This window comes from Vipera ursinii, assembly GCF_947247035.1.
Source record: "Vipera ursinii genome assembly, chromosome: 2".
Classification (NCBI taxonomy): domain Eukaryota; kingdom Metazoa; phylum Chordata; class Lepidosauria; order Squamata; family Viperidae; genus Vipera; species Vipera ursinii.
In genome coordinates this window covers 134,316,091-134,342,132 of record NC_139513.1, presented here as the reverse complement: position 1 = coordinate 134,342,132, position 26,042 = coordinate 134,316,091, and the positions used below count along the sequence as shown (strand labels likewise).

Sequence of the window (26,042 nt, the reverse complement as noted above, 5' to 3'; positions counted from 1 at the left end):
ACCTTGAAATAATTAAGGCTATGTAGCAAAGTATTGCTAGTTACTGATTTTGCAAATGACTTTAAAAATTAGTCAGTTTTGGCATCTATATTTTTCTTGATTTACTATTTCCTAATTTAGCATTCAGTATTGAACATTATTTGGCAAGTAAATCTAAACAATCTAATAGTTTATTTTAAGTGTCAGACTACATTTTATCATTCAGTCATAATAAAAAAATACATTTTCTAAGCTTATAATATAATACCCCAGAAAAAATGGAGGGAAAATTAACAATAAGTATAATGGAAGGAAGGGGGAAATGTCGTATATAAAATAGACTTCTGGACAAGGACTCTAAATTGATATTACTTAAGTCAAATCTGTTTAAAAAAATAAATTTAGTAATGGCTCTGTTTGAATAGGTGATATGATGATAATACTTGATGCATCTTAACTATAATATATTCCTTAAACCACGTATTTTAATTTTGAAGCTGGGACACTATAGGTACACTTAAGTAAAGTTATAAAGATTAAACATAAAATCTACGGAGCTTTTGCTTAACAGTTTTCTTCAAAACAGAGTTATTTTTTAATTAGAATTCAAAATATCACATAAAAAATGTCTACTGTTTACTCTGAAAATCTGAAAAGGGTTAGGAAGGAAGCCCATAGAAAAAATGAGGTGAGGTGTGTGTGTATGTATATATATATATGTGTGTATATGTATATGTGTATGTGTATATATGTGTATGTGTATATGTATTCGTAGTAAAAATCTACGAATACACACACACACACACACACACACACACACACACACACAACTTCTGCTTAATTTTTCTTTGTGGTCTCTGCATGTTTCATAAAGGTTATCTATGTTTGGGAAGAGTTCCCATTTAGAATATTGTACAATTAACCTATCTTCATCATTCATTTCATTTTCAGTATTTTTAAAGTATGATAATGTACAAATCTGTTTGGAATGTTCCCTTTGATGTCAGTGAACCTTTTCTTTATGTATTTCACTTAAATAGTCTGAGTTGGTCATTCTCATTTGACAGTTTTAGTATTATTCAGGCATGTTGGGAGATCCCTACCACCACTCTCAAGGTATCCTCCAAAGTATTTGCAGTGTGATGCTGAATTTCCAGTTATGTATTATCATTCTTTGTGACTTGTTTGAAGAAAAGATTTATGTATACATCCTCTGGCTGGCATCCAGAAGAGAAGACTCTGAATAGAAATAGGGTAAAATAGTTAAGGATGGAGAAAGTGGTTTAAAAAAAAGAACAAAAGTCTGTAGAACTCCGATATCATTTCTCATTTTTAGCTGAGATTAAAATAATGATCATCAATGAGCAAAAATAAATTTGGATGCCCTATTTGTCACCACATTCTCTTAGTATAGCATATTTATTTTAAATATATTTAGAAGGCTACCTATATAATTTATGTCAAGTTACTTTGTTTTAAAATTTATTTTACTTTAATAATTCCAGTTTTTCTGATTATGACAATGAGCAAGTAGTAATGTTATCTTCACCTAAACCTTCTGGCTCCTAACATTTCAGTAGGAATTGCTCATGCAATTTCAAGTTAAGTATGACAACTGTAAGTAGCTTATGTTAGTAGCTTACTGTTAAAATAAAGTAGTTTCTCAAGAAACCAAATTCAGTTTACAATCCATTATTAAGTTCTTCCCTGTTTCAGAATATATTTTAAAATCCTGGCATAGGCTGAGCCCTTCTTGCTATTAACTTGTGATTACAGAGGTATTCATTTCTAATAATTTTTCTAATATTAGAGTTTTTTTAAAAGAAATCTTCTAACCAAGATAAAAGTGGATATTTTCAGGAAGGAACAGGGTAAAATTTATAAGACTGTATTATTGTGCAAACGTAAGCCAGCTTATTAGCAGTTTGTGGCATATGGTTTTCAGTGAGATAGCATGGCTGTAGTTGTACTGGTGCAAGTCAGCAAATGGAGTTAGAAAGCGGGAGAAGAAATTCAGTTATGGTCTTGAAGATCAGCTATGATGTTATGAATGATGAACTCTCCTGACTGCTAACCAAGGTTCTTGTGGGGAGATGTAGCAACAGTAAGTGGTCCAGCCTGGTATATAGGTGTTGAGGACTAGAGCCTTGGGGGGCTTTTGCCTCCTCAGTTACTATGGGACATCCTTCCAATTGATCCAAAGTTGGAGAGCAAGAAAAGGAGAGGAAACAAAAAGAAGGCAAATGAAATGTTTGGGGAGGGAAGTTACATGAGCGTGCAGATCAGGTATTGGTTCCTGGTTGGGAAAGGGGAAAAAAAGGTCCAGGGGTGACTTCCCTGGAAGAAGGGAAGTGAAGACTCAGAGGGACAAGAGGTTCACCTCAGATCCAAGATGGGAAACAGTGGTTTGTCATTCAGTGGTCTCTGGGAAAGGACTGGACAGAAGACCCTGAGAAAAGTTCTTCCCCTAAACAGATGCTCAGCTGAGCAGATCCGGAAGAAAATTTTACACATTACAGTAAATCCAGCCCATTCCTTTCTTTTTTCAGTTTTACTCTTGATAAGCCCAGAAATGGGGGAGAGAGACCAAGTGAAAGGGGTAGGAAGCAGGAGAGCTAGAGGGAGATAGTCTCTTGGAGGAAGACCTGAGAGGCAACTTGACAACAGGTGAACACCAGAATTGTGCTGTACATTCCTGTTGTAATACTAGTTGTAAATCACTTCTCTGTATGTAGTAAAAAAGCATAAAAGCCTCTACTCTTTTGTTTTTCTGGGTCAGTTGCCATACTTGTAGAACACACCTCGGGTTCAAAAGCCACCCTGTCACACTATGACTCTTAATGTATAAATATTGTCAAGTGAAGAACTGTGTATGTGGATTAGCCATTCAGTTGGAGCTTACTTGTGTCTGTTTTTACTCAAGAAAGGTAAAAGAATGTTCATATTTTTTGAACAGTTGCTCATCTGACAGTAAAAATTAGATATTGCAGAGCCTACCAATATTGTGTCAAATATTTCAGTATAATTCTCCTCTGGAATTTATTTAACATGCATTCCATGATTATTATTCCATTTTATTGCTTATTTTTCTTCAATTATTGTTAAAAGAATTGCCACTTTAGTGTGGTTAAAGTAACTTTATTATGAGGCAATAGTATTATCTTGCAATTCCTATTACATTCTTTGCTCTTTCCTTTCTATCAAGGAGTACTCATAAATTAAACATGATTATCTTTTTTTCTTTCACTTCCAGATACAGATATTTTATCATATTTGAAAGTTGTATGTAATCTTCCTCCATGTACTGTACTGTAATCACTGTGTCTTCTGTACAGTGAGGAATTAAATTTTACAAATGCTTGTAATTTTTTAGACCAACGCTAAGACAATTTGTATGGCTACATTCCTAATTGTAGGGTGTGTTTTTTTTGTTTGGTTGTATATTTTCTTTGCACAGATGGGCACCTAATTATGTTCCTTATTAAGATTATATACAGCCTTTCTTTTAAGGTAATTTTTAAAAGTTATCTTTACTTGTATTTACATAATATTTCCTTAGCTTTTATTCTTTTTTCCCATCTAATTGCCTTTTTCACTCTCTTGGGGGTTCCATTTTAAATACATGCGGAAACATTAATAAAAGAATAATACCAAGTATCTAAAAAATGACCATACATTTCTTTACTGCGCATGTGCTTATACAGACTTTTGATTGTCCTGCCTATTAAGCTCATCTTTATGAGAATTAATGAAATACATGAGCCAATCTAACTAGTCCTTCATCTTCACCACTAGGGTGTTTTTATTTATTCATTTTATATGCTGCCCATCTTGCCCGGACACAGGTCTAGCATTAAAACCATAAATAGTAACATTGAAATAATTTAAATTTAATTTTGAAAATATGAGTGGTACTCTTCCCTTCTTGTGCTTGTGGAGATGGAGTAACTTCTGTTGCCTCAAGGTTAGAGACTGGCACTCTCTTTCTTACAGGCACTCACAGAAATAAGAGTTCCTCCCTACGTAGTAGAAAGAACACAGAATATATTTGTATATCGATTCTTATTGCCTGCAATCTGATTTTAATCTCAGATTGCCAGATGGAGGGGAAAAAAGGTTTCTTGTTGTTGTTTTTTTCCTGACTGAAGGAATCTCATTTTTCCTGCCTTTTTGATAGAGGGTGCTACCAGCATTTAGTTTCTTCGCTTCAAAATTAGGACAGCTTCTCTCTCACGTTTTCCGCACCACCACCCCTTCTTTTTGGAATGATGGCAGACAGCATGGTTGGAGGAAGACTGGAAGAGAATAGATGGGCAGGTAGTAGTGGGGAAGCTGGTGAGTCCTGGCAGGCTGGGAAATTTGACCGCACACATTTTACCGCATTTCTTACATTCCTGAGAGTGATTTTCTATACACAACTCCCAGTATCACCTCTTCTCCAGTTCATAATTCTGAATATTTCCTTGGAATACTTGAAGGGAAATTAAAAGGGGGGGGGGGAGAAACACACCTGTTCTTGATTTCATCTATCACTACCACTTTGGCAGTTTGCAGCTGAAGAAATTAAGATTCCACAACCCGTCACCAAGTTCACAAAATTGTTGACCCCCAGTAAATAATAAGCAGCATTCCAGTCTATCAGTATATTGCTAGAAAAAACACAACATGCATACGCTTTAAGTTATATCACCAGCTAGCTGCTTCACCTTAAGGTTATTTGAGCTAGATTTGCCTTTAGTAAGAATATTTTTTTCCTGTTGCTAATGCTGTTTTTTCTTCTACAGAAACTCTTCATACATATTTTCTTAAATTAACATATCTGCCTGGAGCCATCTTATAGGGGAGATGGGCAGCATAAAAATGTAATAAGTAAATGAAATATCAATATTACCTTGCTAAACAAACAAACAAATAAATGAAGTAACAATAGTACCTTCTTGACCTTCATCATATATGTGCTGTGGCATTCCAGTACGTTTTCTCTTTGCAATGTGTTTAACAACTTGGGAGAAAAATCCAGCATCTGGGTTTCTGTGGAAGATCAAACTATACTTCTTGTTTGCCTGCTCAGGCAAACTACTGTAACAAGGGAAAAGGAATCTCCAAACTCTAAACATACGTATTATTCCCAAAATATGTAGGCTGTCTGCTGCTAATAACTATGGCCTTAATTAAAACTCACATCTTTGGTAACTTATTTTATTAGAAATCTGTTGAGTATTTGGCATGTTTGTCAATAGCCAAATACGTGGTTTCACAATTTCCCATCCGTTCAATCCCTGTTAGCTGTAGTTTTCTAACTGTAGAACTATATATTTAAGCTGATTATTGTCATTTGGTTCACTGATGGATAACATTTAAGCAGAATTGTCTGTCAGTTGCTGCCTCTTTGAGTTTTTGTAAGATGCTTATATCATTAGTGATGATAAATAGCCATCGTATTATCCATTGCTTTTTTCCAATTGCCTTGTCTTTGATTTTTGAAGGATCAAGGTTTTCTTCACTGACTCTTTTTTCCATTATGTTTCTGAAATATTTATGCTTTAGATTTATCATTAATACTTCCATGAGTATTCTGGTTTTACTTCATCTGACATTAAATGATTTATTTTTCCTGGGGTCCAAGGTATTCACAACTTTCTCAAGCCCACAATTCAAAGGCATCACTTTTCTTTGTTCAGCTTTTCTGGTAGTTCCATTTTCACAGCTGTAAGTTATAATTGAGAAATTATAACCTTCACAATATGTACTTTTGTTATAATGCCTCTGCACTTTAATATCTTGTTTAGATTTAGCATAGTCTTTCTCCTAAGCATCAGACATTTACTTAATTCATGGTTTTAGTCGCCATCTTTTTGATTTTGAGCTGGTTTGCATTAGCTTGGCATTTATTGATATTTTTCTGCAATCGATTATCTAAGTTTCTATATCGTAGTTTTTTTAAAGAAATATTAAGCAGAAGGTTGGGTTTTACACACTTTTTTCATTATCATTATCAAATATTCCTTGATTACAGCAATCAAAGTGATATAATCAGCATATCTGAGATTTTCTCTTAGTACTCTTTTCTGATTTTTATTCATTTATTCATTCAGTGAGTGATACAAGTTCCTTTTCCAGTTTTGAATCATATAGTTTTTATATTATCTATAGTCAGATGAGGTTTCCTGATATACCTGTTTTTAACCGCTAACCCATGGGTCGGCAATCCGCGGCTCTCTTTCAGCCTTCTACTGCGGCTCCCAGTCCTCCACCATTTGCAGAGAGAAAGACAGAGACAGAGAGAGGCATTTGCGCTTCCCTTCTCTCTCTCTCTCTCTCTCTCTCTCTCTCTCTCTCTCTCTCTCTCTCTCTCTCTCTCTCTCTCACACACACACACACACACACACACACACACACAAACACATACTTTTACTTACTTAGTGGGGGAAGAGGACTGGCAGACCAAGAGCAGGAGAGAGCCAGCCCAATAAGAATGTGTGTCAGCTTGTTGGAGTACAGCATGAGGCCAGCTGGCCAGTTGAGCAGAAGATCAGAGAAAAGGAGAGAGAGAGAGAGAGAAGAGAGAGGGAGAGGAAAGACAGAGAGGGGGAGAGAGAGAGGGGGAGAGGAAAGAGAGAGAGAGAAAAATATGAATATATGTTGTCTTTACTGGACTTTTAGTAAAGAACGTTTAATGAAATATTTTGATATTTTTTTAATTAAGAGATGAGGTATGGGGATAATTATGCTGTATTTAAAGATGGTAGATAAGCTACTAAAATTGTTTTCACCTATTGGGATGAAGGAGAAAGGTTTTTCCCCCTCTTTCTCTGGCATAAAAATTTGTTTTCTTTGTAGAAGTTCATTGATTTCATAAATGCAACATTTTGTTGTTGTTGTTAGCTGCAAAGTTGTATCCGACCCATCGCGACCCTATGGACAACGTTCCTCCAGGCCTTCTTGTCCTCTACCATCTTCTGGAGTCCATTTAAGCTCACACCTACTGCTTCAGTGACTCCATCCAGCCACCTCATTCTCTGTCGTCCCTTTCTTCTCTTGCCCTCAATCTTTCCCAGCATTAGGCTCTTTTCCAGTGAATCCTTCCTTCTCATTAGGTGGCCAAAGTATTTGAGTTTTAGCTTCAGGATCTGGCCTTCTAAAGAGCAGTCAGGGTTGATCTCCTCTAGGACTGGCCAGTTTGATTGCCTTGCAGTCCAAGGGACTCGCAGGAGTCTTCTCCAGCACCATAGTTCAAAGGCCTCAATTCTTTGGCACTCAGCCTTTCTTATGGTCCAACTTTCACTGCCATACATTGCAACTGGGAAGACCATAGCCTTGACTATACACACTTTTGTTGACAAGGGTGATATCTCTGCTTTTTAGTGTGCTGTCTAGATTTGTCATGGCTTTCCTCCCGAGGAGCAAGCGTCTTTTAATTTCTTGGCTACAGTCACCATCTGCAGTGATCTTGGAGCCCAGGAAAATAAAATCTGTCACTACCTCCATTTCCTCCCCATCTATTTGCCAGGAATTGAGAGGGCCAGATGCCATGATCTTGGTTTTCTTAATGTTAAGTTTCAACCCAACTTTTGCACTCTCCTTCTTCACTCGCAACAAGAGGCTCTTTAGTTCTTCTTCACTTTCTGCCATTTGAGTGGTATCATCTGCATATCTTACGTTGTTGATATTTCTTCCGGCAATCTTAATTCCAACTTTTGATTCATCTAGCCCTGCCTTTCTCATGATGTGCTCTGCATATAAGTTAAATAGGCAGGGCGACAGTAAACAGCCTTGCCGGACTCCTTTCCCAATTTTGAACCAAACAGTGGTTCCGTGTCCAGTTCTCACTGTTGCTTCTTGGCCCACATATAGGTTTTTCAAGAGACAAATAAGATGGTCTGGTACGCCCATCTCTTTAAGAACTTGCCACAGTTTGTTATGATCCACACAATCAAAGGCTTTAGCATAGTCAATGAAGCAGAAGTAGATGTTTTTCTGGAACTCTCTAGCTTTCTCCATGATCCAGCGTATGTTGGCAATTTGATCTCTAGTTCCTCTGCCTCTTCGAAATCCTGCCTGTACTTCTGGTAGTTCTTGATCCACGTACTGCTGGAGTCTAGCTTGTAGGATTTTAAGCATAACTTTACTAGCATGAGAAATGAGTGCAATGGTGTGATAGTTTGAACATTCTTTGGCACTGCCTTTCTTTGGAATTGGAATGTAAACTGATCTTTTCCAATCCTGTGGCCACTGTTGAGTTTTCCAAATTTGCTGGCAAATTGAGTGTAGCACTTTTACTGCATCGTCTTTTAAGATTTTGAATAGCTCAGCTGGAATACTGTCACCTCCACTAGCTTTGTTATTGCTCAGTTTTTCTAAGGCCCACCTCTCCTTCACATTCTAGGATGTCTGGCTCGAGGTCAGTGACCACCTCATTGTGATTATCAGGTATGTTAAGCTCATTCTTGTATAGTTCTTCTGTGTAATTTTGCCACCTCTTCTTAATCTCTTCTGCCTCTGTTAGGTCCCTGCCATTTTGGTCCATTATCATGCCCATTTTTGCATTAAACGTTCCCTTCATCTCTCCAATTTTCTTGAAAAGATCTCTGATCCTCCCTATTCTATTGTTTTCTTCTATTCCTTTGCACTGTTCATTTAAGAAGGCATTCTTATCTCTTCTAGCTATTCTCTGGAATTCTGCATTCAATTGGGTGTATCTTTCTTTTTCTCCCTTGCCTTTCACTTCCCTCCTTTCCTCAGCTATTTGCAAAGCTTCCTCAGACAGCCATTTTGCTTTCTTGCATTTCTCTTTCTTTGGGATGGTTTTGGTTGCTACCTGTTGTACAATGTTGCGAACCTCTGTCCATAGTTCTTCAGGCACTGTCTATCAGATCTAATTCCTTAAATCTATTTGTCACCTTTACTGTATATTCAACAGGGATATGATTTAATTCATACCTGAGTGGCCTAGTGCTTTTCCCTACTTTCTTCAGTTTAAGCCTAAACTTTGCAATGAGAAGCTCATGGTCTGAGCCACAGTCAGCTCCTGGTCTTGTTTTTACTGACTGTATAGAGCTTCTCCATCTTTGGCTGCAGAGCACATAGTCAATCTGATTTCTGTGTTGACCGTCTGGTGATGTCCATGTGTAGAGCCATCTCTTGGGTTGTTGGAAAAGAGTGTTTGCTATGACCATCGTATTGTCTTGACAAAATTCTATCAGCCTATGCCCTGCTTCATTTTGTACTCCAAAGCCAAACGCCTGTTATTCTGGTTATCTTTTGGCCTCCCAAATATGTATTTGAATTCAAATGTTGCTTACATCATAACCAGACCTACTCTAAAGCATCTTATGCACTTTATTTTACCTTGTCAGCATTACTTTTATAGTGTCTTTTCATTTTTATGATTTTATGTTTTTATAATTGTTTTTATATATTTGTTGTTTTTAATGATTCTTGTACACCACCCAAAAGTTACTTCTGTGAGATGGTTGGTCATATAAGTATGATAAATAAATAAATGTTAATTGATTTTGTACAGCTGCTGTGATAGTCCATGAAGAACCAGCTTCTTTAACGTGCTACTGACAGGCACCAAATGGTTACCCATTCCAAAATAGTTTGTAGATTCATATCCAAAGCTCAGCAGACCCTATTAGCCAACCATCCCTATTGGGTATGGTAGATGTAGTACAGGGCTGAGTTTCTTACTGTTTACATTATTTTACTTTTTTTAAAAAAAACAACAGAGCACTAAGGAGAAAAAAATGGAAGAATATTCATTATTTTGAAGTCTGTCATCCCTTTTGAAATGTATCAGGCTAATGCAATAATTGCCAAATGACTTTACTTTAAGCATGTATTAAGAGTTATTTGGAATTTATACAGACTTGGAATATGATTCATCCTTAATGAAGTGCAACATCTGAATTATGAGGTGCCTTCTTGATGTTGCATATGTTTGAACATAGATGTTATGTGGCTTGATAATGAAATAGGAACTGTATACTTGCTCATCATGTTTTTTAAATAATAAAACTGCTTTTATGTTTTGAGATCCCAGTATTTTCTGAGTCATCTGTCAATAACGTACTGAATAGCATCTGATAGGTGCATGAACATATGTCTAATATAGCGTTTCATGTTATTTAGAACCAGATGGTCAAAGAGCTGGAGGCCCGAGTCCATCAGTTGACAATGGAAGCTGAAACAAGTCATTTGCAGCATCAGAAATTATCTCAAGAGAAAAATAATCTGGAACATTCTTACCAGGTTGCATCTTTAGAACTTGAAGAAATTAAGGCAAGGTAGACAATGATTTTTTCCCCTTTAAATTATGGTGGTATATTCTTTATTGCAATTTGTTAAGCATTGGTATTGTGGAATTATAGTAGAATTAGCAATTCTATACCATGGGAAAAGTGATAAAATCTGCATTTTTACTTTTGTGAAAGTCTGGCTTTTTTTTTTACTTAACTACAAAGTTCATTACTGTGAAATAGTCAACTCATTTATTGTTTACATTTTGATACGATGAATCAATGTGAATTAAACATTGTAGGTTTGGACAAAATCAGGTCTTCTGATTCCAATATTTTTTTTTAATATTGAAATTAGAGGTGGTGATGGAAAAGCTACAACTTGTAGAAGGTTTCCTGTGTTGGTCTATTGAGGAAAAATGAAAAGGCTTGTAACATCAGAAGTAATCAATAATTGGGAAAGTTTTATTTCACAAATAAATGAAATGAACCTGAACAAAATATGTCATGATAATCTTGTTTAAATTACCGTATATACTTGAGTATAAGCCGACTCGAGTATAAGCCGAGACCCCCAATTTCACCCCCAAAAACTGGGAAAAGTTGTTGACTCGAGTATAAGCCGATCCGCCGTTCTGCATGCCTCGGAGGCTGGATCCGCGCTTCGGTACTTCCAGGATCGCGCGCACCTCTCCCAAGCCGCCGCCGTCCGGAGACCTGCCGAAGTTTGGGGAGGTTTGGGGAGGTACGCGCGCACCTCCCCAAACGTCGGCAGGTCTCCGTTCCTCCGCGCAGACCTGCCGACGTTTGGGGAGGTTTGGGCGCCTCCCCAAACCTCCCCAGGTCTCCGTTCCTCCGCGCAGACCTGCCGACGTTTGGGGAGGTTTGGGGAGGTTTGGGCGCCTCCCCAAACCTCCCCAAACCTCCCCAGGTCTCCGTTCCTCCTGCCGAAGTTTGGGGAGGTTTGGGCGCCTCCCCAAACCTCCCCAGGTCTCACTATACACATTCACCCAGAAGTGACTCCCTCTGTCCTGACAGGGGATTATTCCCCTCCAAGTACATCTAGAATGGTAGTCAAAAGAATTGTTAAGTAGTTTTTACCTTTCACAAATCTCTTTCAACTTCTTTAGTTGATTGCTTTGGCATTCTTCTGCTACATCTGTTAGCTTTTGTATAAGCTTAGGAGGGGGAAAAAACAGATATGTCATAGACTGTACCAGCCACACATTCTGTTGATAAGTATTGCACAGATAGTCTTCAGGTTGTGACCCTAATGGAGACTGCCATTAAATAATGTTAAATGAACTGCCTCAAGTAATGACCAGCCATACGTATTCTCCTCAGTGCATTCATTAAAGAGTGCACTGGTCATTAATTGAGGGTGGGGGAGATCCTGGGAGGCCTAATGCAAGCACCAGCCCGCCTGCCTCAGGTCTCCCCCACCCCCAGATACTGGGCTTCAGCACAGCTGGCTGTCTTGCCAAAGAGAAACATCTGGGAAGGAAAACCCTGTCTTACCTCTTTCCCAATTCTGCCTCTGCCCTTCCTCCTACCAAGGTGTTCTGGGACTAGTTCCCTAGCCTTTTGGAGCTTTTGGTGTTCGCCCATCAGCTGTCTACGGGGAGGCAACAAAGCTGCCTCTCTAGGCTTTGAGAAAAGGCCCCTTGCACAAAAGGCAGCTTCAGGACGAGCTTCCAAAAACCCTTTCCTTCCTTAACGCCCTCCCCACCTTCCCCCAGAAAGCCATATTTCTTTTTTTTTTATTGAAAATTTTTATTGAAGTTACAATATTATCCCCTCCCCAACCCACCCCAGAACCCCTCCCCCTCCCCCATATTTCTTCAATAACAAAAACATAAAAAGCTGGTTGGGATGTACTCGCTGATTCCCCCCCCCCTTTTTTTAGATGCTAAAACTAAACTCTCCCTCTGCCTTCCAACCAATATCCCTTTTTAAAATCTTACCTTGGCTCCAGATGGAAGAGTAGAGGAACTAAGCTAGTAAGGAGAGAATTTTTTTCTGCAACTTTTTACTCCTGAAGTAGTAGTAGTAGTAATAGTAGTAGTAGGAATAATAATAATAAATCCCTAAAAGTTGTGCCAGAAAATGGAGGACGCTGGGTCTTTGCAAGTTTTAGCTGTCTGTCAGACTGCCTGAAAAGGGCGGCCTTCAGGCAGCCAGGCGGACAGCTAAAGCTTGCAAAGACCCAGCGTCCTCCATTTTCTGGCATAACCTTCGGAGATTACTTTAAAAAAAAAACAAAAAAAAACTTGAGAGGAAAAACAGCTGCAGAAACATTTTGTCTCCTTGCTGGCTTGGTTCATCTACTCTTCAGCCAGGAGGGAGTCCAAGGCCTAGAGAAGGAGAGCTTTGCAGCATCCCTATGGACAGCTGATGGGCAGACAGCTGATTAGCGGAGAAGGCTCTGAAAGTAGCCGCCATTTTAGCAAGGAATTGTTCGCAGCTGCTTCCAGGAGTCCTGGGGAGCAGGCCTAAGTGCTGCAGGGGAAGACGGGCAGGGGAGGACAGCGCAACATCCCCAGGGTCTGTGGTAAGTGTGAATGACCACTGGAGTGCTGCATTTGTCATAAATTTGAAAGAGGTTATTTGTAGTTTTGGGGTGTTGGTTGTTTTGAATGGCAGCTAAATGGCCTCCCCAAACGTCGGCAGGTCTGCGCGGAGGAACGGAGACCTGGGGAGGTTTGGGGAGGTGCCCAAACCTCCCCAAACGTCGGCAGGAGGAACGGAGACCTGCCGACGTTTGGGGAGGTTTGGGGAGGTGCGCGCGCACCTCCCCAAACCTCCCCAAACTTCGGCAGGTCTCGGACGGCGGTGGCTTGGGAGAGGTGCGCGCGATCCCGGAAGCACCAAAGCCTTGGCCGCGCACAAGTCCTCGGTAAGTTTTTTTGTTGACTGGAGTATAAGCCGAAGTGGAATTTTTCAGCCCAAAAAGTGGGCTGAAAAATTCGGCTTATACTCAAGTATATACGGTACTTATTTTTGATACAGGGGAAAAAATCTTTCTTTAGCGATTCTATAATGTCATCTAGATCATGGTTTGATTTGAACTAAATTTACTGTATATTTTATGCATAGTATATTTTGTATATTTTTATTTTGGTACTGATTTATTTCTGTAATAGGATTTGTTAGCAGTAAGTGACTTGACTAATCTATAATTTTGGCTATACATAATGAATCATATGCAGCTATTGATAATAGAATATAGTAGCCTTCACTAGTTATAGTTTTATAAATGCAATTCAAATTTTGTTAAGATTATTGTATTAAGTGTGAAAACATAAAGATACATGTTAGTTTAATCAAAATGTTCTTCTGTGGTCTATGTCTTCTATGTTATGTCATCAAATGTTTTTAGGCATAATTCACTTCAGAAGGAAAGAGGGTGCATGATGGAAGAACATAAACAGAACATTAAACAATTACAAAGCAAGTATGAAGTGGATCTAAATTTGATAAAGAAGGAACATGCTCTTTCTGCAATGAAGGTAGATGTGGATGGATAGTTTTACTTAACTAACAATACAGTATGGATCAAACAAAAAATTCTTGGTGTTAATTTCTGAAATGTAAATCCTGCATATCTTTCGTAAATATGACCACCTTTATTCATCTGAAAGCTACTGAGAGATCAAGAAGAGCAAGGATGGTTGCACTACCTCCATCCTACTACTACCACAGATTATTTACAAGTGTGACCAATGCCGTTCGTCCCATAACTGGGCCTGAAACCTGACTGGAAGTGGTCCAGATAATACATTTCACCCAGGACTCTCTGAAGCTGCAGGGCAACACTTTTTCCACCACCTTCCCTAAAAAGGGGAGGTGGGAGACTGGATAGAAAGTTGTTCAGGTTTCTTAAAGAAAGAATGAACCAAGGCTTCCTTCAGTGATTCTGGGAATACCCTCTCCTTCAGTGATGTACTAATTACTGCCTGGGCCTACTTGCAATTCACCCTCCAGGAAGCTTTTACCAAGCAGGAGGGTCAAGGATCTAATAAACAAATAGTTGCACTAACAGCCCCCAAGGACCCTGTCCATTTCCTCAGGTGCAACAGAGTCAAAGTGTTTCCAGATAACTGGGCAAGTCTGTTCCCTGGGCATCTCTAATGGACCTCACTCCATGCTTGGTCTACAACTGAGAACAAATTGTGAGTGATTTTATTCATCAGGTGCTGGACAAATTCCTCCTCATGGCCCTATAAATGTTCATTTGAGCCCACCTTTACTAGGTGGAATCAGGTGACCTTAAACCGGGCCAGAGGCAATAAGAGTGAAGAAATAGTGATGTCTCACTGCCAACCCCGAGATGGCCTCCAGCAGCTCAGGCAGGAAAGTTGCTATGCATCAGGGAGGCTGGTAGAATAGCAAAAAATCCCAAAATCCCATGAGCTTCAAGAACAGTGTCTCAAATCCTGAAACTTGGGAAGCATGGCCCTTGATAGTCAGAAGAGATTTCTGTATGACAATGCTATACCCTCTTTCCTGCCTGGAAACAAACCCTAAACCCAGCTGGACACATCTCTGAGAAGGGAACTACCCTCTCTGGTGTCAGCCAGTCTTGGTAATGCATGCCAAGTCAGCTTGTTCCTCCTCAATAAGGTCACAAATGTGGAGGATCTTGTTAACTGACTTGGCATTCATCAGCAGCAGCCAAAGGACTGGGTCTTCAAGGATCTGCTGTCCAGGGTCTGCGTTGAGCTTGGAGGGCTGGAACACACCACTGGTATTAAGTATTAAGCATCAGGGGGTACCTTTCTCTGTAATGGCCTGGCCTCTGGCTCCCATTTCTACCCCTACTTTTCACCATTGATTTGGTTGTCCCACCCTAAACCCTGTGAGGAGGTCTTCAATCTCCCTTCTACCTCCCTGACTCTCTGGGTATTACTGGCCCTGCCATTCTGCAAGTCTACCAATTCACCCAACGATTCAATACTCCTGTGCCACTTTGGCTGTAGCTCTCAGTGCTGCTGGGAGTCCTCAGTCTTCACAACTCCACAGACACTCAATGTAGCCACCACAAGTTGCTCTCTCCCATTGTCCAGCTTGGATGGGGACCACGTTCATATCCTCACCCTGTCTGTCTCATATCCGGACAAGAGGGTTGCAAACATACAATAGGCAAGCTCTCAGGTGACTCCTGTGCTCTCACTCTAGAGGTTAACCTACTATCTCCTTGGGTCCCTGAACTCCTGTGCCCCCCTCCCAATCGCCCATCAGCTTCTCTCTATCAACCCTAGAGAAAGCCTTTTGTTGCCAGTATTCTTGTTCAGATGGTCTGGCCTCACCCTTCAAGTTATTTACACTTCTTGGCTCCATGTTGGCCTTGAACCTTGGCCTCCAGCATTATTGGGTGTTCTGCCAGCACAGGCCTGGCCTGCCTTTAAGATGTCACCATACCCATCTCTGGTCTTTAGGCTTTCTACTCCCTCTTATTCTGATCTGTGCCGCTCCTGTTGACTCTCTGGGCTTCTGGCCAGTTCTTGCCTTCAGTCTCCCCTTCTTCTCCTTCTGGGCTGGCTCCAGCTATAACTCCATGCTGGTTCCTCTGGCGATGTCTTCTCTGGCCTTCCTCCCTCAGCACACACGCTCTGGTGCAGCCTCCAGGCCTGCATCCCCTTCCGACAGACACTCTGTTAGACTCTGGGCCTGCTGCCCATCTCCCATTGGTCTCTTGTCCTGGTCTTGTCACTCAGTGCTGCAGATGACGGTTTTGGCTTGGCTCTGCTTCTGCTGCCCCCAATCTGTGGCCAGGGGTTCGTGCTGGCTAGTAGGGTAGAAACAAGTTCTGGGTGGCTCCCAATGCTGGCTTGATTCTCTGTGCCGACTTCAACCTCTGCCAGTCTCCCATCTCTGCCACACCTTCACTCCAGTCACTGTAGCTGTTCCATCTTGGTCCCTTCAATCTGCGGGCTGCAGCTGAGTAGCTGCGCAAGCAGCAGTAGGCAGGAAGAAGGTAGGGTTGAGGCTGAGATTAAGGGGTTCATTTGGTGTCCTGAATGGTGAGGAAACTCTCACAATACTCCCATCCTCTTTCTTCGTGACAGGGAAACATGTTGCAAAGATTAAGGGATATGATGTTGGATATTTGTGTCAAGTCAACTCACAGTCTCAAAGCACCAGAATCCTACTAGATACAGATCCCTGGGAACTTCGAGTACACTCTCATTTCGTCTTAAGTTGAGGAAAGGGGTTTTTTAAAAAAAATGGCTGGACACAATGTGTTCCCATTGGTACTTCTACAAGAATATTCAAAACAACATTATAGTTCTTTTTTTACTGCAAATGCTGGAGATAACGGATGATTACTATACTTACTTCCTCTCAGACTTTTATATATCCTTAAATTACAAGTATAGAAGACCATTACAAAGCTTTAAACAAGCACAATCAATTATGCTCAGATTATTCAAAGTAGAACTTCACTTTTGGACTTTTGCAAGAAACTAAGAGAGACATAATTTTGATTTTGGGATTTGACTATTAGAATTATGTGGGATTATGGAAGTAATATAAACTATTCTTTACTTTAGAGTAAGAGTTGCATTATTTTATATCTATATGCTAAAAGTCAGAAACCATTCTTTTTACTTTTTACTTGTTTTCACACTTTAATCGTGCTTCTTGTCGGATTCATTTTTTCTTATCCTTTTTTCTTGTGTGTTTACTTCTTATTTATGTTTCTGAAATTTTTTACTGTAAAATGCCCAGTCACCCAGTCACAGGTGAGATGGTCATATAAAAATGTGATAAATAAATAATAAAATTATACTAAAATTATTCCAGGTAGAACTTTATTGTTTTAATGTACACCTTTTGCATTTTATCACCACATTTTAATTATATCAATGTTTTAATATATTGGTATTTTTTTATCCTACTAACCTCTTACGTAGCCATATAGTTCTGTTCATACTTGACAGTTAAACATTTCTCAGAATATTTTGCCTGACATACCTTAAATATGGTCTGCCATTCTAGTCCTTATCTGCTGGTTTTACCTTTCCTCTCCTTTTTTTCTCCTTTTTCTTTCTTCCCTGAAATAATGTTACCAAATTATACTTGGATCTGGTTATTGATTTTGATAAAGTATTTGTTTTGAAACCTAAAATATCCATAATAGAGAGCTGTCTGTGAAAACTGATTAAAATTATTTGATCATTGATTACCTTGTATCCATAATGTACTGTCTTTACTGTATCCTTCCTATTATGAAAGCAGTGTCATTTTTTTTCGTGTGTGTGTTCTGAGTAGTAAACAGTTTAATATTCTGACTTAATATATCCAGTTCCAGTCTGTTTCAATTGATTGATGGCTTATAAGATGTCAGTTTATTTTATATTTCACTGTGCTGAACCTTCTTGCGTTCATATTTTTTTTACCTTCTATGCTCCCGTTGCAGTGCTGTCTTTGTAGCTTTGGGTTTTCTTTCCCTGCATGGCAACATCAACTAAATGTCTGAAAAGCTTTAATCTAGCTACATCAAAAGCATCACTAGTGTACTGAAAGATCCTGAGACATTCTTCAATAGCATATTAAGTTGAATTGGACTCAAGGGGCCCATCATCTGACACTCAGTCACTTTATCTTGTCTATTCATTTAGTTTTCATAGTAAAATACGGAAGTGGCTTAACATTGCCTTCTACTGTGCAGAATGGAATGATATCCTTGCCACTCTCAATAAATTGATCCTCCACTTCCAGCCACCTTTCTGAGTTAAAGCACACCAGGAGTATATGAGGCCAAGGGAGTATACTTCTAGTAGATCACTCAAAGACTATTGCTAAAGGGAACAGTTATCTATGAGTATATAGGTAGTTCTTGACTTACAATAATCCATTCAGTGACCATTCACAGTTATAACGGCTCTGAAAAAAGTGGCTTATGACCGTTTTTTCTGATTACATGATCAAAATTCAGATGCTTGGTGCTGGCATGTATTTATGATGGTTACAGTGTCCCAGGATCATGTGGTCACCTTTTGCGGCCTTCTGACAAGCAAAGTCATTGAAGAAGCCAGATTCACTTAACAGCCGTGTTACTAACTTAGCAACTGTGGTGATTCAAGGTTGTAAAATGGGGCAAAACTCACTTAACTGTCTTACTTAGCACTGGAAATTTTGGGCTCAACTGTGGTCATAAGTTGAGAACTACCTGCATCTGGCATCCTCTCTTAATGTACTTCAATTCATCCTTTTTGGAAGCATCTCTCCTTCCACACCTATATCTAGTACAGACATGTCAAACTCGTGACGTCGCGCGATGTATCGGAGCTTTTTCCCCATTGCCGGCAATGGGGTGGGCCTGGTTTCTTGGTGACACATCTAGCCCGTGGGCCGGCAGTTTGACACCGCTGATCTAGTAGGTTAGCATAGGAAGACTTCAGTGTCTTTGAATGGATAGCATCTCTAAATTGCGTATCCACTCAGTGGCTATATCACATTACAAGGTTTGCATTTAAAAGCTTTCATGCCTTTTATTTAAGTATTTATTGTATATTTTAACTAATCCAACAACTCCGCAGGTAGCATAGAGTACAGTAACAAAGCAAAACCAATTATATAAATGCCTAGGTATAAAAAAACCCCCATAAATTCATAGATAAACAACCACAGCCAATCAAGTGGAATTGACTGATTGATGAACAACAACAAAAAAGCATTTTACAGGTAGTCCTGGAATTATGACAGCAACTGGGACCAGGAACTTTGTTGCTAAATGACATGATTGTGAAACAAGATGTCACATGACTGTCACTTAGTGATGGCAATTCCAGCAGTTCCAGTTTCTGTAATTAAATATGGACAGCATATTGTAGTTTGTCAAATGATGACTTCACTCGATCATGAATTATAACTTCCTACGGGCTTCCCTATTGATTTTGCTTGTGGAAGCTCACAGGGAATATTGGAAATCATGGTATGTGACAGCAGTCTGTTGTGATTTTGTAATTGTGAGCCAGATTCAGAGCATCTGGATTGCAAACGTATGACTGGGGACATTTTATGATGGCTGGAACATTGAAGATCCCTGTGTTCAGGACCATTGTAACTTTGAATGGTTGCTGACCAAGTGGTCATAATTGAGGACTGCCTGTGGCAGTTTTGTGAAATAATAAGATATTGTTTCATAATTCACTGGCTGGTACAGCCTGCTGTCCAGTCCAAATTGCATAAACGTCTCAGAAAGGAGGGACTCTTAGTATGCCTTCTGGGGTGATTGGAGTATTTCATTCTTTATCTTTTAAAGCATAATTTTGAAAAGTATAGTTATTTCTGCCCAAAAGAATTGAAGACCAACACTCCTATTTTCTTTAAATCTTTATAGACATCTGATGTGATAGAGGACTTAAAGCAGTGTGTGTCTCAATTAAAAGAACAGTTAGTAGAATCAGACCATCAAAAGCAACAACAACTGCAGGTGAGCCCTGATTTTTCACTCAGCACAATGATGAACACTTTCTGTTTTTGTTTTTTTCCAGAGGCGGGGAGGTGTGTGTGTGTGTGTGTGTGTGTGTGTGAGAGAGAGAGAGAGAGAGAGAGAGAGAGAGAGAGAGAGAGACAGACAGACAGACAGACAGACAGACAGACAGACAGACAGACAGACAGACACTAAGTATTGCTGGAGGCCTTGAGAATTATTGTGAGGAAAAATAATAGAATATTTTGTTATTTCAGGCTAAAGCTTTTAAAGATTTTTTTCTTTTTTTCTTTTTTTCTTTTTTCTTGAAATGATTTGAAAAGTGTGCTTATCAGTGGAATAAAAGAAAAAGCATCCAGTGAAGCTGAAAATTATCATCCTGTCTATCTTAACATTTGTATAAATTAGTGCATTAGCATAAATCTGTTGTCTTGGTGCTACATTGTAAGCATTCTTGGCTTCTGTTCTCATTTCTTACAGCAGGGGTCTTTCAAATTTTTTGCCCCTACATCTTTCAGCATTCTTTGGTCTGACTGTATTTGATGGCATATAGAATTCTACAATATCAGGAGTCCATAACTTTCCAATTACTATCCCATCGCCCAGTACGCTCACACAGAGAGGGCCTCCTCAGGGTACCGTCGGCTAGACAATGTCGGCTGGCAACCCCCAGGGGGAGGGCCTTCTCTGTGGGAGCGCCAGCCCTGTGGAACCAGCTCCCCCTTGAGCTCCGGATGGCCCCAGATCTCCAGTCCTTTCGCCGCGGCCTCAAAACACTCCTTTTCCACCTGGCTGACCTGGACTGACAGGGATTTTAATTATGTTTTTAATTTTTTAACTCTAATTTTTAATTTATTTTAATTTTAATTTTAATTTTAATTTTAATTTTAATTTATTGTACAGAGGCCTTTAATTTTAATTTTATCTTAACTTCTGTATTTATAGTATGTTATTGTTGTTAGCCGCCCTGAGTCCTTCGGGAGATAGGGCGGCATATAAGTCCCAATAATAAATAAATAAATAAATAGAATCTCTAACGCAGGGGTGTCAAACTCAAATTCATTGAGGGCCGCATCAGCATTGCGGTTGCCCTCAGGGGGCTGGGTGGGTATGGCCAGGGTGGGCGTGGCCTACTGGGTGGGCGTGGCTAGAGTGTGTATGGCCTACTGGGTGGGCGTGGCCAGCTCTACATCGTTCGCATCAAGGGTGCCTATGGGGGCCTGGGCAGGAGTGGGACAGATCTGAGGGTCTCTGGCAGGAGGAGGGTCTCTGGGCCAGGGCCAAGGCAGTGGGGGCCGTTCCCTCACTGTTTCCAGGGTGGCTTCGTGGGCCACATGAAACCACTTTGTGGGCCGGATTCGGCCCCCGGGCCTTGTGTTTGACATGTCTGCTCTAACGGGTCAGCTGAGGCAGACCTGCACTGGATAGCTATCACATTTTGCATATCCTGCATATATGCCTTACTATGCTAGCATGCCTGTATATGGCAGGGGAGGGGGGAACCATTTAAAGAAAGGACCTGATTACCTCAAAAGGGGGAGACATTGGCAATAGAGGCTCAAGGAATGATGTGGTGGTAGAAACTGCCTCAGAAAAAAAAGAGATGAGGAAAGATGAAAAAGGTTATATACATTAGTTTTTATATGAGATTAGAACTGAGGAGATTCTCAACTCAAGTTTCCCATTCCTTTCCTTGGCAAATCTGTTAGCTGTTCTAACATTACTGCTCTTCCCATTGAGTATACCAGACTTATAATTTCTAGGATTATATTTTAGTTTATGATGGAAATAATCATAATGGTAATTTTATTGACTCAACTATTTTCAGGAACAAGAGCAAATGTTTCTACAAGAAACAACTGATTTAGAGAGAATTCATGAAAAAAAGGTAATCAAGAAATACTCTTTTTGTCTACACAGGATATCATGTTAAACCCATAAAAGTTTACTTATATAAAGCATAATATGGGAGTATTGGGCAGAAAGAGTATAAAATTAGTGAATGTAGAAACTCTAAAAATAAATGTTGAGCAAGAATGAACCTACTGATATTTTCGATGTTTCAGTAAAGTTCAGATAAAAATGAATTTTATATCATAGATATTAAAAATCATGTTCAGCAATATTTAAGATCCTTGATCACCAGATATCACTGACAAGGTTAGTGGCAATGAGCATCACTGGCAATGCTTTATCTTGGTCTCAGTCAGATCTCTGTGGTTATTCTTTTCATTTATACTAACCTCACTGATTCCATGATGTTTCTTTGTTCAGCAGGTGCCCTCCAAAGTGCTGCTTTTGTTTTTGTAATTTTTTCCTTTGTACAGCCTTTCCCTTGATTGCCTAATCGGATAGTCCAGCTTTAAAGTCTGCATGTATTCCAAATGGTACCAGTGGCTTTTTTCCTGAGATAAATGAGAATGTGTGGTTCTCCCTACTGTAACACCATTTAGACACATTGATAAGCTGCCTACTCATCAGTAAAGACTGAATATGGATAAGACTGAGATTCTGGTGTGTCTCAACTGGACTACCTTGCTTATCCCTTCAGTATTGTTTGCCTTCCCCTTCAGGTCTGTGAGTTGGTTTTGGTGTCAATGGCTAGGAACCATGAGATGATACCCTCTTCATTTGGTGGTGGTTGGTTGCTTACAGTGGAAACTCTGATCTTGGTCCAGAATGCCTTGTTCTAGATCTGCCTCATTTTCCTATGTTTCCTTCTATAAAAAGGTAAAGGTTCCCCCACACATGCGTGCTAGTCGTTTCTGACTCTAGGGGCCGGTGCTCATCTCCGTTTCAAAGCCGAAGAGCCAGCGCTTGTCCGAGGACGTCTCCGTGGTCATGTGGCCGGCATGACTAGACACCAAAGGCGCACGGAACGCTGTTACCTTCCCACCGTAGTGGTCCCTATTTTTCTACTTGCATTTTTACGTGCTTTCGAAGCAGATTCGATTAAGGGCAGAGCCTAGTTTCATTTCTTGGTGGTAGAGTTTAAGGCCCTATGATAAGCAGTCCCTCACTACCTGTCCCAGCTCCTCTCTTGCTGTGATTCTGTTTATATGTCATAGTCCAGTGGTTCCCAAACTTACTGGCTTGGTGGCCCAGCAGGGGGGAGGAGAGGGGAACTGGGCCTCACGAGCAGCAGGCTGGCATGCGCACATGTACATGCAGCCCTTGCATGAGTGGTGGGCCAGTGCACACACGTGCTGTTCAACTTGCCTGAGTGGTGGGATGGTGTACACGCATGCAAGTGTCCACCATCCTGCCACTCACACAACTCGAGCTGTGTGTGCATGGGCTGTGGCCAGCCACTTGAACGGCCCAATTTCAAATAGGCCTCAGCCTGCTAGTGGGCTGCGACCTTGGGGTTGGGAACCCCTGTCATAGTCAACAGGATAGGGATCTTTTTTTCTATGGTTGTGTTCGACTTATGACCACAACTGAGCCCAAAATTTCTGTTATTAAGCAAGACAGTTGTTAAAGGAGTTTTGCCCCACTTTACGATTTTTTTGCCACAGCTGTTAAGTGAATCACTTCAGTAACACAGTTTGTTAGGTGAATCCGGCTTTTCCATTGACTTTGTTTGTCAGAAGGTCACAAAAGGTGATCACGTGACCCTGGGAAACTGCAATCGTCATAAATACATGCCAGTTGCCAAATGTCCAAATTTTGATCATGTGACTATGAGAATTCTGCAAGGGTCTTAAGTGGGAAAAATGGTTGTGTCACATTTTTCATGCCACTTTTAAGTTCGAAGGGTTACTTAATAAATGGTTGTAAGCTGAGGACTATCTGTACTTCCCTTTTCCCTGATACTCCACCCTGTTTGCATGTATTTCAACACTTGTATATATATTATAGAGCAGGCCTTTTCAACCAGTGGTAGGCGTACCACTGGTGGTACATTGCCACCTGGCAGGTGGTACACATACAACGAGTTGAAAAGCACTGTAAAAAAAATGTAAAAGTGGATGAGGTGAAGCAGCAGCAGCAGCACACAGACTTGTGGAAAAGTCAGCTGGAACTGTGTGAGATGTTGCCTGGGTTCTGCTGAGAGCCCAGGATCAGTGCACCCATCTACAACTGATTGGCGCTTCCAGCACACCTGGAAGAGAAGAGGAGGGGAAAGAGAGAGGAGAGGCTATAAAAGGAGCAGGTTTTGGCGGGAGAGGGAGAGAAGAAAAAGACAGTGGGGGAAAGAGAAGGGGACGGAGAGAGAGAGAGGGAGGGAGAAGCGCAGCCTTGAGGAGAGCAGTCAGCTGGAGGTGCACCTAAGACAAAAATGGGGAGAGGAGACAATATAAAAGAAATGGGGGGAGAGAAGACAGGATATGAAAGAAGGGGATGAGAGAAGAGAGGATATAAAAGGGGGGGAGAAAGGAGGATATAAAAAGGGAGAGGAGATATAAAGGGTGGAGAAGATATAAAAGGAGGAGAGAGAGGATATAAAAGAAGAGGGGAGAGGATATAAAGGGGGGGAAGAGAAGAGGATATAAAAAGGGGAGAGGAGAAGATATAAAAGGAGGAGGGGTGAGAAATTTGTTAAATGAGTTGCCTCATGACTTTTCTTGCCACATTTTTTAAGTGAATCACTGCAGTTGTTAAATTAACAACATGGTTGTTAAGTGAATCTGGCTTCCCCATTGACTTTGCTTGTCAGAAGGTTGCAAAATGGGATTACATGACCCTGGGACACTGACCATCATAAATATGAATCAGTTGCCAAGCATCTAAATGTAAATCACATGACCCTGGGGATGCTGCAGTGGTTATAAGTGTGAAAAATGGTCATAAGTCACTTTTTTCAGTGCCGTTGTAACTTCAGACAGTCACTAAGCGAACTGTTGTAAGTCAAGGACTACCTGTACTTTTTTCCTTTTTTTTTTGGTCATCAAGTTTTTGACACCTTGCTAGGCGACTGGTGGTATTCAAATATTGCCATATCCTAAAAGTGGTACAATTTGTGAAAAGGCTGAAAAGCCCTGTTATAGAGTTCTCTTCCATACTCCAGTTCCAACAGTTTTTTGATATATTAAAAAAAAAAGATTTGAAAATGTATTTGATAAAGCAGACCTTTTATTGTAAACTACCTAGAGAGCTTTGGTGAGCAAACAGTTAAAAACTTTTGAAAATGTTAGTAAAGTTAGATCAGGGGTGTCAAACTGCCAGCCCATGGGCCGGATGCGTCATCTGGAAGCCGCGCCTACCCCATTGCCGGCAATGGCGAAAATGCTCCGATACGTTGCGCAATGTCACATGACGTCGCGAGTTTGACATGTCTGAGTTAGATGGTAGAGTAGATTTGCTATAATCTTATTGAAATTAAATAAAGGTTATCAGGTTTAGAGATTCAGTATTAGTGTTAGTTTTACTGTGATTATAAATATGTTGTGATACATAATGATTTATTACTTTCATATCATTTTGAATGTTAGTTTTTAATATGTTAATTTTGATTGTTAGATTATCCAGGTTGGGTAGAGTATGCGTTAGAAATAAACTGAGCTGAAGAAGATTCTGGAATGAAAAGCGAAATCTCTTTGGAAAAAAAACAACCAAGAAAGTCCAGTTGCCTCGTGAAAAAGCATCTTTGGGAAAGCTGTTTATTTGTTTCTTTGAATTTATTTTCTTTGGAATTGGGGAGAGATAGGAAGTGAATGCTACTAAATCACACTATCAGAACTTCCAGTAGTAAATTTTCCAATAGTAAATAGATTTTATTTGCTATTTAGAACTCAACTGTTTAATTTTTTAGCATATTGACAAATACTAATTTTGTGTTTTTTAAAACTGAACTACATAAAGTATCACCTTTCTCTGGCCTTTGAAAGCTGAAGTTGGTATGATGACAAGGATTTAGTAGGGCTGCAACTTTGAGGATTCTTTTAAGTCCCTGCCAGTCAGATTAAATAAAACTAGGTTAAATGGAATAGTCACACTTTATTAAGACAGTTGGCTGTGTGACCAGCATTTAGCTTCTTTCATGATTATTATAATTAAGCATTGATTGTAGAGGTAATGTGAACACTATTCTGAAAACAGCTATGGTTTTGTTAAATCCTCAGTCCAAATTTCAGTAGTCACATTTCAAAGATGTAGCATACCTGTACAAATCTAATAGTAATCATGCTTTTTGATAATAGTAGTTTTGTGTTGCGAAAAGACATTGTTCAGCTGCAGACGTGGTTTGTCACTATGGAAAACAGCTATTTCAAAAAGAGAAAAGGAACTTTCAATTCCATATTATTTGCATTGTAAGCATGTTACATTTTAGGATTTTAGATACAGCAACATATTTCTGTAATTTTATTAGCATGACTTCAGTAGCAGTTCAAAACAGTTCTTTAGATATGTAATTTATTTTTTGTGTAACTAAAAAG

The 26,042-nt window shown here is 39.9% G+C and overlaps 1 protein-coding gene across 4 annotated transcripts in view; it reads left to right on the top strand.

Moving 5' to 3' along the window:
* Window positions 1–26,042, top strand: part of CEP112 (centrosomal protein 112) — a gene marked incomplete at its 3' end in the record, with an annotated part of 302,148 nt that overhangs the window by 78,627 nt on the left and 197,479 nt on the right. For 3 of the 4 annotated variants that reach the window (XM_083355442.1, XM_083355443.1, XM_083355441.1), the window contains 4 exons: window positions 10,114–10,268; window positions 13,600–13,729; window positions 19,570–19,662; window positions 21,491–21,550. In XM_083355442.1, the coding sequence (XP_083211568.1) occupies window positions 10,114–10,268; window positions 13,600–13,729; window positions 19,570–19,662; window positions 21,491–21,550 (438 nt within the window). The remainder of the gene's footprint in view (window positions 1–10,113; window positions 10,269–13,599; window positions 13,730–19,569; window positions 19,663–21,490; window positions 21,551–26,042) is intronic. The other variant, XM_083355444.1, reaches the window with a different exon arrangement.